At 36.5% G+C, this 16306-nt stretch overlaps 1 protein-coding gene across 9 annotated transcripts in view; it reads right to left on the bottom strand.

Annotated features, from left to right (window-relative positions):
* The window catches only part of PDE1A (phosphodiesterase 1A), a 149064-nt gene that overhangs the window by 30690 nt on the left and 102068 nt on the right, over nucleotides 1-16306 (bottom strand). For all 9 annotated transcript variants that reach the window (XM_083865749.1, XM_083865745.1, XM_083865748.1 and 6 more), the window contains 5 exons: nucleotides 14365-14505; nucleotides 9318-9418; nucleotides 6690-6815; nucleotides 680-781; nucleotides 440-560 (listed from right to left, as the gene is read on the bottom strand). In XM_083865749.1, coding sequence (XP_083721875.1) covers nucleotides 440-560; nucleotides 680-781; nucleotides 6690-6815; nucleotides 9318-9418; nucleotides 14365-14505 — 591 coding nt within the window. The remainder of the gene's footprint in view (nucleotides 1-439; nucleotides 561-679; nucleotides 782-6689; nucleotides 6816-9317; nucleotides 9419-14364; nucleotides 14506-16306) is intronic.

The raw sequence follows: 16306 nt of genomic DNA, 5'->3' as shown, positions 1-16306 counted from the left end.
GCAAGGAAAAGCAATAGAAGAGCTTTCTGAAATGTGGAATGGAGACAAGTTTTTGCCTTCTTTGCTGAACATGAATTCTTCCTATTTTCTCTCATCCTTCTGGTGCTTCTTTATAATTCAAAGCATATATAAATCTCTGTCTAGAGAATGAAAACAGCTTGACAAGTTATATTATAATTGAAAGAATAGAAAAAAAAACCTACAACACTCAGAATACTGATATCAGGTGAAATAGAGAACTATAACCACTTTGTCTTATTCACACACATGAAAGTTGAATTAATGTCAGTGGTATGTATGAAGAATAAAGAATATATACTACTGACTATGCTTGTCAATCACAACCAACAGCAACCTTGCTGGTAGACTTAAGAAAATATTCAATTGTGTAACCATTGCTTCTTGAACTAGATTTATTAAAGGATTTTAAAAATGGCACCTGTCGAAAAAATTCTTCCATCAGGGCCATGGTCCACCGGTAGTGCAGTTCCCAGGATTTTGCTGGATGGCTTATGTCTGCTGCATGTAGAATCAAAGACATGGCTTTGGCTTTGTCTACCCTGTCAATTCAAGGACATGCTCCAATTATCTCAAAACAAAAGCAACTATTTAAATTCTTTTCTTGAATATGAACTTATTGAAAGACTACAGATAATGAAGAGAATGGAAAATAACCTACCCCTGTGCCTGCTGTAGAGTGTGTCGCATGGTTTTAATTTGTTGAAAATGACCCGACATATCTGTAGACAAGACCATCTCAATGACCAAGCTACGCAACTCCCTAAGAATAATTAAAAGCAAAATGACTGATTAAAATTCATTTATTCTATGTATGGTACATTTGTTTAAGCAGTATTTGTTAATTTATAACTTTCAAAACAACATCATGGGTTTTATTACGTTTTTAAAAGCATTTAAATAAATTATTAACAACTTGAACATTATATCCTAAAGGGATTCTGTGAAAGCAATGTACCTCAGAAAATGTACTCTGCAGTCATTATTTCAGTCACACTGTTTTGTAAATCCTATTTCCTAGTGCATAAACTAATATTACATGCAGTTCTCTCACACATTATAAGTCATTCCTTATTTTTTCCAGCAGTAGTGTATTCAAAAAACAAGTTGTTCTCCGGGGTTACCACCACACAACAGGATACATTATTACTGCCCTCATATTAGTGAAGAGTGTCCATAACACTAAACTTAGGAAGAAGGCTGTGGAAACACTCAGAAGAGTGAGAGGAAACACTCAGAAGAACAAGAGGTATTACATCTGAAATACTATCAACATTACACAAATGTAAGGTCATTATGACAAACTACTTTTCATTCCAAAAGTATTGTAATACCTATTTAATTAATCAGAACAAGTTTGGGATTAATAATTTATCTCTGTCTTGGTATTATGATTAGAGATGTTGGCTTGTCCATCGGCTTTCTATTAAATCAATATGAAACTAATAAAACACGAATCACGTAAGAAACTTTATTCTGATTGTGAATATGAAATTAAACTAATTTTGTCAACAATAATTACTGACTTGGAAAATTCTGTCTCCTTGATGTAGAAGGATCATATATAGGCCATGTAGGAGTCCAGTGGGTCTTTATTTATATGCTTTTTAAATTGCCTAGGAGGACAAGTGCTGCTTGTATGTATATGGGGAATTTACCACATTAAACCTTTCATTATGTACCACCTATCTTCATGAGCACATCCCCGATCTTAAGGATGTCCAAGTATCAAATACAACAGTAAAATTCTACTTTAATTATTCTCACTGATCTTTCATATTGTATTCATATGTTTGATTTAAGTACATCAAAAACATGTAGGTTTTTTCAAAGGACTAAGCTTTCAAGAGGTAATTTGCAGCTTTCTTTAGGACTATTAGAATACTTTATCATAAAGACTATAAAGACTTCTTTTGATCCAAATTAATTACATATTTAAGCAGATATTTGTTGCTGATTTTTATGTATATATTCCTGATTTGCCTAATGTAACTGGATAAAGACTCAATGATCTCACTTCTACTCAATAATATACAGCTATAGCAACTTGTGTTTAGAAAATGCCTTACCTTATCTGACCTTATAATAAGATACTAATTATTTTGCATCCCAACTGTTCCTCCTCCACACTGCCGTGAAAGCATACCCTTCAAGAACAGTTGAACCCATTAAAAAAATAAAAGCAAAACAAACAAAAAACCCCAACTAACACCACAAGAGAATTGTTAAACCCTGTTGTTTTTAAGACTGACATAATTATCACTTCTCCTTTCCATGGGAGTTTTTCTTAGGAACTTTCAATGTCTGAACTTTATAGAGTAATCAGAAATAAGTTCAGCCCTACTCACAAGACTCCTCACCCCTACAACACAAGACACACACAGATAAGCAAAACAACATCTTCAGTTTATTCATATTATCATGGGAGAGGAAAAAAAAACCCCTAATTCTTACCCACAGCACCTGAATAAGGATCAAACAGTATAGCACTGTCCTGTCACACACTCCTGAAAATTTCAGGCCACTAAAAATCTGCATAAGAGCAGAAGGGAGATTCCTGCAGTTGCTAACTGCCCGTACCCATATCCACTATAATCTGAGGACAGAAAATTGAAACCTGATGGGGAATGGTTGGTGAAGCTCTACTGGAGCTACAAACGCTTCATCTGCTACCATTGCATAGTAGGTTAATCTTGGACTGATCCCATTACCAAATTGCTTCCTAGGGAAAAAAGACTGTCTCAACTTCCACATCATGGGAGACCTCAGCTGGTCCCATAGGTAATCCCTGTACAGAAATCTCTCCCATCCTCATTAGGCAGTTTCCATTAAAAGCCTCAGGATAATACAGGTACCTGCTACCATGGCAAAAAGATACAGAGATGTCATACTATGAAGGATAGTGGTAACAATATTCACGTACAGCACAAGGCAATCTTTCAGGCCCAAAATCAGAAGATTACTGGGTTTACCCATCTCCATTTTACTTAAGTAAACTGTCATGTTCTGTGCTGGCATCCCTTCTCAACCCTCCCACAGCCATAAACCCTATGGATAGGATACTGTAAAAAAACATACATGCAAGCCTATGTGAAAAAATTGCATGAACAATGCTGCAATAAAGAGATAAAGAGTGGCACATGAATTTCCTGAAAAAGTAGTTAGCCAATAGATAGAAACTAGCTTTACCTGGATTTTTCCATGACAAAGACATTTAGTTAGCTGAAAATTAATCAAAAAATGCAAGAACAGACCAAGATGAGCAAAAGCAAAGTGGGAACTGAAAATTATAAGAATCCTCAGACAGAAGAATCTCAAGGCACTTTGTGAAAGAATGCTGTTCATTCTGCATTATATAGAATACATACTCCTCTATTTGTCTGTTTGTTTGGTTGGTTGGTTGGTTGTTTTTTTTTGTTTTGTTTTTTTGTTTGTTTTTTTTTTTTATAATCAGGCAATATCTCACTGTATGCCTTAGGACTGGGATGGTTTGAGACATTAATACTGCCCCACCACCTACAATGACATTACGTATGGGGTGCTGGAACATTAGTAAATCAAAGGAGAAAGGAGGACAAATGAGGATCTCTAGATATTTAAGGGCACTAAGTGAAAGAAACAAAGCAATATCAAAGACCAGAACATATTTTCAGAGTCAAGACTGAAAATTTTCTATGAATGTCACATGCATTACCCACAAAGGACATCTTCCTCAGAATGCTGTCAGTGTTCCCCAGCTCAGAGCAGAAGCCTAAGTTTTAAACTTAATTGAAGCTGGCAGTTTATTAGCACATTTATCTTCCTAAAGTTAATATGTAGAAGAGAGAATGGAATACTATAAAGTAATTTCAGTCATTTTGCTTCATCTTGCTAGAATAATTAGCAGAACCTCAGTTTAAATAGTCAGCAGTGTTAAATTTTTGAAAAATTAAATTGCTGCAACTAAAGAAAATAGATATGACAGAAGTAAAGAAATTAATCAGTGCCAGGAAGTACATTAAAAAGTTTAACAGATTATCATTTCAATTTACTGCCAACTTGATTCGGTGCAACCGTCAAAACTGTTAGTTTAACAGTACGAATTTCAGTATAGATCCAAGAATCTCACTCAAGTAATAATAAGAAAATTGAAGAGTCTCTGTTAAGTGGCTACTAGATCCATCATTGCACCAATGAAATGATAGGGTAACAGGAATTTCTGGATATTAGAAATGAATACCAGGAAACTGTCATTTCCATGACTGACCCTCTAAATTGAAGTATCACACTGCAACAGGTTGTGCAGGTTGGCACAGACCAGCACTTTGGAATTTACTGCTTGCTTCAAAGCACAGACTGTAATTGCTGAGTAAGTGACAAAACACAGAACTGAATGTCCTCGTTTAGCTTCTTGAACTTATTACTCAATTCATACATTTCTTTTACATTTTACTGAGTATGCCCAAAAAGAGATGATAAATTCTACTTTTCTCTGGTTGTCAAATCTCACCAGCTTCAAATCGCTGCATATAATAGAATCTGTGTAGCCACTCTATACAAACAAAATTTGCAAAACTAAAGTAAGATCATATAGGAAAACATAATTGGGTTACAGTGAGAAGAGACTGAAAAAGAAGTGTAAATAGAATCAGTGTGTGATTGAGCAAGTTCCAAAAGAATGTGGTCTTTTATCACAGGTTCAAAAACCACAGAGAAATTAAATGCAACAGAAGTTAGAGAAAATGGTCCACAACTGATCTGGACAAAGAACCATGGGAAGACCTTCCCAAACAATCTATGCAGAGAAGAGTGGCCTTCAAAAATGTGAAGAGCCTACCACATTCCCCCCTTTCTTTTGTTTGCAGTCCACCAGAGCAGTATCTATGAACATCACAACCTGGAAATCACAGGTTCCTCTTTCCATTTGCAAATATTTGGGTTTCATCTTATTACTCTTTTTCTCAGTGGCATAACAAAAGGGAATGACTGGGATAAACTGTACTGGCAGAAAGCTGGAAGCCTGATTTCTATCAGCTGAAGCTACTGCATGTTGCTGCAGGAATTCCCAGACTATTTATGGTTGTCTCCAGTGATGAAGAAGCCAGGACTGGGGATGAACACAAGTGTTTTCAAGCCTTGAAACACTCCTGAATTGAAATTCAGCTGAAGAATTGCAGCCCCTCTCTGCTCAGAAGCATCCTCTGGTAGGATGCAACATGAAACAACAGCACTTCAAAATAACATACTCAAGGCAACACATCTGAAGATTTGAAAATCATTTTCCCACTAAAATTATGGTTTAAAAGACAACATGAGTTTCTGACAGCTGTGTACTGGCAGAATAATTGTCTCCATACTCAATAGTTAGGACAAGAAAAAATAGAGACCTACCAGCCCCAAAACTATCAGGCCCAAAATAGTTTCAAGAGGAACAAGGCTGGCCCTTGTTGGCATTGAAAATCTAGATGTGTAGATAGTTATCAATGAAGTTTACAATTTACTTCTGGAGAAATTTCTCCAGAACTAAATATGCAACACAAACCTTCTGATAACTAAATCTAAATGAGTATTCTCTGAGAATTCTTTTAAAAGAACTAAAAATTGCATGTTTCCTCTCTCACTTTGCAGTAAATAAAAAAATGATAAATGTTTTTAATATTTTTTTAAACAGGTACAGAATTATAATTAATTGAAACCCAGAAGGGCCAGCAGACTTACATTCAGTAAATGCTTTCTTTAGGGGTTTTCTCATCATGTAAATAAGTAAAATCATGCAAATCTACCACATAAAACAGTCCATCTGTAAATATACACCTCAGCAAAATTTGATCTGGTGTTCACATATTCTTTCATAAATGTATAATTTTGTGAAAATACAAATAAATCAGCGTTTAGCTTTGTTATTCATGGTAGCATCATTCACAGTGGGAGACCTTCCCCTAGCAGAATATATTTCTCTGAACTTCACCTGCCTGCAAGGGTTTTTAAGGGCCACTGAATAATATCTGCATTTACAGAAACACACAGAAGACTCATATATTAAATACAACATGTATCCATCAATGATATACAAAGATAACATTTCCTTTTTAATAATGGAGAGAGTCTTAATCTAACACTTGAATTTTAGCCTTACAGGTCTTATTATTTGTGATATATCAATTATGATACTTATTCTTTCAGCTGGTCAAATTTTCTTCAGGAATTACACTAAAATTAAGAAGAAAAAGAAATTCCTGTAGCTCTTCTGGACCTTTATCATTTTTGGACTGTCCTCGCAATTCATTTTTTAATGCTTAACCAAGACGTGACTATGCTGAAATCCCAGGAGCAGTAGTGCTCAAGCTGGCAGCAGAGTGTGACTGTGCACTGTGATTCCAACCCACTGGTTATGTTGGACAAAGGCAACCCAGCTCAGGCAGCACTGTGGTTTGCCCAAAGAGCTACCTCACCTGAGACTCTGTCCACACACTCCAGCACTGCACCTCTCAAATAAACAACCTCACTTGGAAAATTACACAGATTCTCCCAAACACCACAGAAGCCTTCCCTGGGCTCTAAATATCCATTTCTTTTTCCACTGTCAACTTCCTGTAATTTGAACTCTTAAAATAGACTCCACAGGGAAAGCCTGGTGGTTTTTATTATTTTTAAATACTGGAAGTATTTTTGAATGTCGCAGCAAGACTTACCTCCAGTCATCTTTGTTTAGATTAGTCAGGACGTTCATCTCTTCTTCCTGCATGAGTCTATAAGCAGCACTTACATGATGATTTTCAAGAACAGAGCGATCGTTGTACAATATAGCAACATCTGACCTTGTGTGGGGAAAAAGAGGCAGATTTTGTAATAGTGTTCTGATGATGGCACTGGGAAAGGCAGGACTGTGCATTCTCTGTGAGAAATACTGACTATATACATATATAGAGATAGATATAGATATATCAAATGATGTTTATTTGTTCCTACTCTATCAAATACCAATAAAATTTCCATCTTAAATGCATTAAAAATTATCATTATACCACTGCACACACTGTTTATGAGAAAGTCATATTTTAAAATGTGTGATGTTTTATTGACATGACCTAACTGTGGCAAAAACTGGTGAGAACTTTGAGCTTCTTTTCTGTAGACAGGATCACAGAGCATAAGAAATGCTCTAATTAGGCTACAAGAGTACACTTACACGATACAACAATTTAAAATGCAATGTGTTCATCAGCAGCAGGGCTCCACACATAGCATGGATATTAAGAAGTTACTCCCCCTGCTCTGAGAGATGTGCTTTGGCCTATGCTACTCATTACCAGAAGATCCTGTAATAAAGTATTAAAAGTTTCAAATTTTTATGTGTTCAACAGCCACCATCTTTTCTCAGAAAAGCAGAGAAACCTTTCCTCAGAAAAACAGAAAAAATTACAGACTTGTGCCATAATGTTAGCACACTTACCAGTATCCTTTTCTTCCTAATCAAAGACTAATGTGCAATTACGCGGAGACATTCACAAGTTTTGATGTGTTGTGGATTTATCATACTTAGCTTCAAATACCATTAATTCTTGGGGAATTTGTTCCCCCAAGACCTGATCTGACCTGCTAGGCAATCTCAGGAATCACCTCTCTGCTACAATTCTGTTCTGATAAAACTATTCCTGAATATTTCAGTTTGGTGCAGTGACAAGCCTGTACCAGAAGAAAGGTGTGTTGATTTAGCAGTGCAGTTTACTCTGACATACATAAGCAAAATTCAACCTCTTGTTCTGTTGAGCAGCAGTATATAGTGTCATGCATGGTACCAAAGAATCTAAATAATTAAAATAGGATTGGAAACGTTATTTAGAGGGAACAAACCATAGCCAGCCTAAATAATCAATATGTTTACATCCATACTCTAACTAAAATCATGGGGAAATGTGTGCTATGCCAATCACATATGTTTATGAAGCACATTTTGATCAACATAGCTACTTATGACTAGGTTTAAGCAGTGCTAAAATTTGCTATGATTTTGGCAGCCATTCCATCAGTTTTTTCCTCAGGCAAAAGATGCTTGGAATCACAGTCAGGGATGGCACATCAGGGACAAATTACACAAGGAGAGAAGAATCAGCTATATCCCATAACAAATACCTGCTTGCAAGTATGCTTGAGTAAAATTCAAACGCTATCAGCTTAATTAGTTTTCCACTCTTGCAGTACTTCATAGCAAAATATTAAGGACAAAAATAGAAAACTAATATAAACTTGGAACTACAAACTGAAGTTTATTTTTAGCCAGACGATGCTGAGGGAGAAAATAATTGTGTCTCTATTTCAGCTGCAAATCTAGCATTTTTCATTAACGAAAGCCACATCTTGTAGATAAACCATGTCATAGATTTAATTTAAATGTAGTCATTGGGCAATTGATCCATATAAGTGAGTGCAAGGATGCTTGTTTTCAAAGTAATAGTATTTCTACCACTGAGCTGTTTTGTTAGAATACGCCAGTGCTATACTGATTATTTTTTTAAAGAGCAGCTAGAGCAAACTTCTCAACTGAGGATAGTAAAAACAATGTATAGCTTAGTGTAATAGCAAAATAAGACCATTTGTACTAGGCTAAGTATCAGATGTACCATTTTTCACCAAGTAATGGATTGGTCAGGGATTTTCCTTTGATAAGATGACAATATTTTAAGGGAGAGAACTATATGCTGTTGTACAGTAACAGCAGCTAGAATGAGATGCTGCACCTGCAGGACAACATAGCTAGCCTAACTTTCAAACTGGATTCCTTCCTAGAATTCTTTTTCATATCTACTGCAGTTGCTTTCAAAAATGCTAGGAGACAGCTCATGGTAGGTATTTCTAAAGCTGGTTTTGAAAGTTTCTCCATCTGCACCAGGACCCTCTAAGGCTAATACACAAATTGAAACAAAATGTAAGCACATTGCTGTAAGTGAGGAGGCATTTTTATGGCGATACAGCAGAAGATGGTTTTGAGTCAGTAGTATCAGAATTTAAGTGAGCAAATAGAGGGGTGAGGAGGTTTCAAGTCCATGTTCTGTGTATTCTGAAGCTTCTCAAACTTTCTCTTGACATAGCTTCAAAATGGAATTATTTCAGGCTTTATGGAGCTATCTTATTACTTTTCCTCAGTTTTTGATCATGTGACTGATCCCATTAACTGGACAGAAGTCAAGGAAGCAAGTTGTAAAACCAGGACTGACCTGGCTACTTCCTGCCTTTATTAGTAGGAGTTATGAAACAGGTCAGCAATGAACTGAATGAACTGCAAACTCCAGATAGGACTCTTAGGAGACTACATCACTTACCTTGTCTGAATATGAAAATTGTTTGTGGTCCCAGTATGTTCATAGTCATGGACAGCAGCTGCAAAGATCATTGCTAAAATTTCCAGTTCTGTGAGCCAGTGCTGGTAAATTAAAAACAAATCATAATCACATATTTGATAATAGTCTAACTCAGATTAAACCCTACAGTACTGAAAATGTTTTGCATTACCTTCAACTTAAATAAACTTTCCTCTTATCTTACTCCAGATAACTATACATCCATAACATTTCAGTACTGTAGGATAAAATAAGTCCTTTTGTTTATGATTTCTCTGAGACCAAGTTAACATCCTTATGGTCACTAGCAAAGTAAATATTGGCAGCCAAAAATACAAGAAGTTATCAAAAGAATGACACAGTTCACTTTGCAACTGCTTTGAGTATGTAATCTGTTAGCCCACACATAGCCCTTGCCAAATTACAGTATATTAATCTAAAAAAACCTTATATGAAGTTTAGGTTATAATTTGTCTTTTAGTAAACTCTATATATAGTTAATTATAAATTGAAGGTACAAAATTACCATTATCTATATTTTACCAGTGTACATAGCACTAAAATTAGGTCCATGGGAGATTTTTCTGTTCTAAATTTTATCATACTTTGTACTGATGTAAAAAAAAAAAAAAAAAAAAAAAGCCAACCAAAAAGTGCATAAGGCTAGTATACAGTCACACAGAACAAAAGGTAATGTAGGTCATGTATACAAAATAATGCAGACCCTGGAGTTTTGAGCCCTTTTATAACTCTTGCTAAATGAGGCTGTTCCATGTTGCTCAGTTTATAAAATAACCTCTGTTATCTTCTTTCAAATTCTATTTCTTGAATGACAAAAAGTCCTTGAGGAGAAAATTTACTCCATCTAAAGATGGGGGCAGAAAAATCATATGATAATTAAACCCCACAGTCATAGGACTGATTAAGTCAAATTCTAGTCAAGCATTTCCACACATATTTCAGATGACTTTGGTGTACAAGTAAGCTTCTGTACTAAAGGATCAAAGAATAATCTCAACTTCATGCACCTGAATATGCACACACGTGTGCATCAATGGATATGGAATGTATAAGCTGTCAGATGTAGTAAAAGTTGCCAATAGTAGTTCTTCTTTCAAAGAAGAAGAAAGAAAAGAGTCAAGATTCATTAGCAATGTGAGAATAATTAAACAGGGCATGCCGTGACAAAATAGGGCTGCCGAGGAACAAGTACTGACTGTTTGTGAAGCAGTATAGGTTTAGAAAGGTCACAGACAGAGGAATGAGAATGTACTCTAAGCAGTTCTAAAAATGGAAACAACGACCTTCATTACATTGTGTATCCCAAAAAACCAGGCCATGACCAGTCCTGGCTCTCACAATGTTTTCAACAGACTGAATAGAATAGAAACACAGAAAGTGTAACGAAAGCTAAACATAAACTTTGTTTTAAGATGCCTTTTCAAAGGTCAGCTTTGGTAGCAAATAAATTAGTTGCTAGACAGTGCATTCATAAGCAGAAGAACATTCCTCACAGACATCTATGTGCTACACAGAGACTTCATACATTCATAGAGAAGAGCAAGTATTCTACACACAGTAGCATAGTCAAAATTGAGATCAGTCATCAAATCAGAGAACCAGAGAACTACTTTAGCTAAAAGATTTCCAAGTAGAAAAAACACTTACAGAGACAGTTAATAAGTGTGTTTCTGACAGGAAAAGGGAAAAAATGAGTATCTGAGGGTCTGCAAGACTGAGAAGAGCTGAAACCTGCTTCCTTCCAGAGAGATACTATGTATTGTGGGTGTCATAGCTAATATAAATTATGTCTTCCATGGAAGTATTATGTATTGCTTATATGTAAAGATATATTTCAACTTATGAGTTCTGTTTGAAACTTTTTTTTTAATAGAATGATGGATTAAAAACTGAGTAAGAAATGGAGTCTCACAATGCACTTATTGGCAGTAAAGACATTTTTCCTTTTACTTTGAGCAATACAGGTACGTGGGAGGAGAAAAGGGATGGTGGGAAGATGATCGATGACTCAAAAGTTCTTCACAAGATGTATTCCCTGGGACTTAGATTCTTAAACCTTTATAAAGATGAAAACTTCATAAATGCAAGCTTGAGTTATACATTTCAGTTGCATCATCTGGGATTTAATCTCTTGGGAAGGTTAATAGACTGTCTGCCATCTGTGATATCTAACATTCTAACACATTGATCTGAGGTGGCTGGATCTTCTTTCTTAAGACAGACAGCATCTTTTGAAAAATATAATGATTATTTTATTCCTTTAACAGCAGCTCTGAATATGTCTTATTCTTCACCAGAATCTCTCTAGAAGCTTGTGGAGAAGCATAAATTCTGATTAGCCAAATTTTTTTGGCAAATGTGGAAATATCGCTGTTTTCCAGCTTCCTATAAAAGGTACAAAACATATGACCTCAACAACAGGAATCATGCAAAAGATTTCCTAAACTCCAGCTTTTGGAAACGTTTGCTTCAGTATGTGTTTCAGAAATAAACAAGGAAGATAGCAACTCTGCAAGATATGAAGTCAGTATCATGTCCTTAAGAGACAATGAAAGCAGAAAAACCTCACATTGCAAACCAATCTGCAAAAAAAACCCCAAAAACCCCACAGGAATTTGATCTAGAATTGCATCAGATTTACTCTAATCCATATATTAGAAATACAGCAGAGTTTACACAAAGCATTATAATGGACATGCTCTGAAAATTGTTGGCTTGAGAAGCAAACTCCAAATTGTTATTGAGTAGGGTACTGGAGGGTTAACCAGGCAACAGGGGAAAAAAAAATCCAGCAAGTTAAATAGAACATTTTCATAATACTGATGCTTTCTCAAATTGCAAGTGACATTTGGGAGAGAAATACTTTGCAAGCTGCAGAATCACTAGGCCCTCTTTCAAACACTGATTTCCATAAATGTTCCTTCTGCCTGGCAAGTACATCTGTTTGAAGGCACTCTTGACTAAGTGGTGTCCTAGTTAGATTTCTTTCCAAGAACTTTCCAGTATCACAGCATCATAGAATCATAGAATGGTTAGGGTTAGAAGGGATCTTATAGATCATCTAGTTCCAATCCCTCCTGCCACAGGTAGGGAAATATCACAATTCAATATCATAATTTAGCAATTAAAATGTGAATTAAACCTGGACTAATTTTATAGAAATATTTTGTAGCAGTGTTGCAACATTAATGAGATTTTACAGCAGTAAAGTCTAAACTTGTTTGAAAATAGTTGTTCAAATCACATTTGTTAGAAGGTTAAGGATGCTAATACTATAACACTTGTGCTGGAAAGGCCTTTCTCACACTCATGTGCATGCAGTGAAATAGCAGATATTCAAATATGAAACAGATTCCTTTATTCAGCGTTCAGAGACACACAAAGTGTCTTTCAAAGTGGTTTCAACAATGGCTAAATGTCCCAAAATTACTAGGACAGCTCTGGAAGTTGGAACTTTGTCCTGGCATCACAAGGAAAATCTGAATGTTATTGGGTTTTTTGAAGGACAGAGAGGCCCAGATACAATGGGCCAGAGGGATGTTTATAATAAAACAAAAGGATTTTCCTCCTGGTAAGTTCCTGATCCAGGTGCATACCTGCAACAAAGACATGGCTCACTTAACTCTTGCGGTTAATCTAATATCTTCAATAATTTTTTTTTACTAAAATATTATTTTGATACGTGAATATTGAATACAACAACTTTGGTTTGGACTCTTCTTGGCAAGAGCTGTCTAGCCTCTGCTTCAGTCTGATACGGAAGTGTTGTCTCAAGAAACTTCTCCATCTGAAAAGGAATCTTGACTGGTGAAGACTCCAGGCTTCACTTAAGAAGTAGTATTAGAATTAAAATATAGCTTTAAACACTTACAGGCAAAACACTTCCTTCAAACAGTAGAATAAAAACATGCAATGCCTGGGGGCCTTTCCTTGCCCACCCTGAAGCCAAGGGCATTTTAAGTGAAAAAAGTCTTAACATAAATGATTGACTGTCACTTATTTTATATATATAGGAGCAAAACCATCCAGAGTCAGCTCCAAATTTTTCCTTTCCAAAATCTGCTGGAATCATTTCACAGCTCTGCAAGCAGAAATCAAGCACTATTTCTTCCCAGCTGTCTCATTTGTTTGTTTTTTGGTTTGTTGGGTTTTTTAAAAGAACTGTATTCAGAGTGAAGACAAATTATCAGAAAGACATTGACGGCAATATCCATTTTCTTTTGGTCAGTATTTACTTTTGCCTTGCAATCTGATTCTGGGAAGAATTCTACTGCTGGTATTAAATTTAAGTGTTTAGAAATAAAAATGCTTGCACAGATTAATTTAAGTTCCTAAATAAATAATTAAAAATATTGTGATGTTTCAAGGCAAATGCAATAGCCTGCATACTACAGGTACATAAATTATGCAAGAGCAATGCTAAAGAAGGCTAAAAACTGCAAGAAAAAGCAGTTTCAGAGTTTAAGGCCAGGCTGAATGGGGCCTTGGGCAGCCTGGTGTAGAGGAAGGAGTCCTTGCCTAGGGCAGGGTGGTTGGAACTGAGTTGTCTTTAAGGTCCCTCCCAACCCAAGCCATTCTATGATGATACAATTCAAAGCCTGCACTGATTCAGTACATCTTTCAACAGCCAGGACCTCTGCAGATACTAAAGCTTCCTTGCCTGATCACACCTCCCATGCTCTGATGTGAAAGTAAAAAAATTCTCACCTGCCCACTCTTGCAAATCTATCTCATTAAATATATGATCTAAAATACCTAAATCCAGGCAATGAAAAGCAAAAAAGATTTAAGGATGATATTTTTTCTCCTCTTTCCTTCTGCATTGGAAAAAGTTCAGCCTGGAAGAACTGTTAAAATGAAATAAAGTTCACAGCCTAACAGTAGTTCTTGAATCTCTCTGCAAGATTTTCAACAGAGCTTTTTCCTTTAGAAAAGAAACATGTACACATTTATTCAAAACAGCAGAGTCTGAGAAAAGAAGTAAATTGAACTTCACAATACTTCTTACCATGATGCCAGTGTGAATCATTATGTAATGCACAGTTTGAGTAACGTCAGCTGCATGGATCAAATTGTGATAGGGATTTTTGTATTTGCTGTAACCAACTTCAAGAGCTTCAGCAAAAGAAATAAGATTGGGAACAGGAATCTACAGACAAGAAAACATTAAAATAATTTTTTTCCCTGCAACAGCTGCAAAGTCAAGCATGCAATAAATCAATCACAAATGGGATGGGATCTAGTGATGGGATACCATGGGATCTAGTGGGCAAACAATAAAAGATAAATTTAAAATATAAAGGTCTGATATCATACTGCACCAGTGAGTTTCCACGCAATTTCTGTAGATGTTATATCTCTCTACATACACCGTGCACAAGACACTGCAGAGCTATCAACCAAATGCTTTTTAAGGCATGTCTGTCTGCACCAGGGATGCATAGGTTTCACGTATGTTACAGGCATGACAGATAAAAGTCTAACAATAGGATTATCTCCTTTTCTTCACCAGTTTTACTTTGCTTGAGGCAAGGTTTGCTTTAATGTCATAGAATGACTTTCCCTCCTCCAGGCAATGTGTGAAGTACGGGCACTATTTGGTCCCACTGATTTTTGCCTTGTGCTAGTTTTGCCAGGGATAGTTAATTTCCTTCATAGTAGCCAGTATGGGTCAATGTTGTGGATTTGTGCTGTAAACAGAGCTGATAACTCCAGGATGTTTCAGTCCCTGCTGAGCAGCAACTGCAGAGTCAAGGCCTTTTCTGCTCCCCACCCCACTCAGCTCTGGGTGGCCCGGGGTGCAGGAGGAGCTGGGAAGGGACACAGCCGGGACAGGGCCAGGCTGACCTGGGGACAAGGCCCCAAACGGGCAGCACCAGGCTGGGGGAGCCCGGCCGGGCACGGGAGCCTGGGGACGGCCTGGGCAGGGCTCAGCTGCTGCTGGGCAGTGCCTTCCTTTGCAGCCTTTCTTCTGGGGTTTTAGTTCTCTCTTAAATATTAATTTTCTATATTATTATTATTATCGCCATCATCATTAAACTGTACATATCTCAACCCACAAGTTTTCTCACTTTTACGCCTCCAATTCTCTTTCCCCCGTCCTGCTGGGGAGAGGAGTGAGCAAATGAGTGGCTGTGTGGCGCTTATTTGCTGCCTGAGGAAAAAACACCCATTTAATAAAATTATGTATCCCTTAATAATTTTTTTGTTATTTAAAAACCCTGCAATGTAAACAATGGGACTGAGAATGGGCTTAAGCCCACTCTGCCAGTAGCATTGTGTACTTCATGTCTGTGTTCTAATGGTAGCCCTGGAGTGGTTCTGACTTCAAGCAAATAAAGCCTGTTGGGAAAAGCTGGGTTGCCAGCCTAAGATTAAAATATTCAAGAAACTTCAGGGTGAGACAGCCTCTTCAAAAGGAACACAGAGTTTTTGCAGTAAAGAAATTTTGAAACTGTAAGGAAACTTTCATTTGGTACGCTAAGACTAAATTTATAATTTTGATCCATATTTTATCTCTGCCTTTCAAAGTTGGCTCCATATTGTATTGCAAAACCCTAAAAACACATTTGAAAACAATTTTTTCTCTTTATATATCCCCCCCTGGGTGTTTAGGAGAAGAAAGTTCAGCTGAAGCCACTGCACAGTGGTGATCAATATACCATGATCCAGACCATGAAAAAAGTACTTAGGACTAACTACAGTTTTCTGCATTTTTAATAATTTTTGGTCCATAAAGATGGGACACTGGTGCAGACCTGCTGAGTAAATAGTCTGTATATATAATCTATTTATGTAACACAAATGACCTGAGAAGGGTCTACAAAGCTTTCCATTTTTTGGGTTGCAGAAAAATTTGCACGTTCTGGGTGAAGTTTCATTTGGTCGAACTATTGGCATTTTACAATATTTCATTTTCCATACTCTTTGAAATTCTATACTGCATTGTA

Source organism: Zosterops lateralis, assembly GCF_965231275.1.
Source record: "Zosterops lateralis genome assembly, chromosome: 7".
In the NCBI taxonomy this organism is placed as follows: domain Eukaryota; kingdom Metazoa; phylum Chordata; class Aves; order Passeriformes; family Zosteropidae; genus Zosterops; species Zosterops lateralis.
Note: the sequence above shows the minus strand (reverse complement) of the source record. Positions and strands in the feature narration are given on the sequence as shown.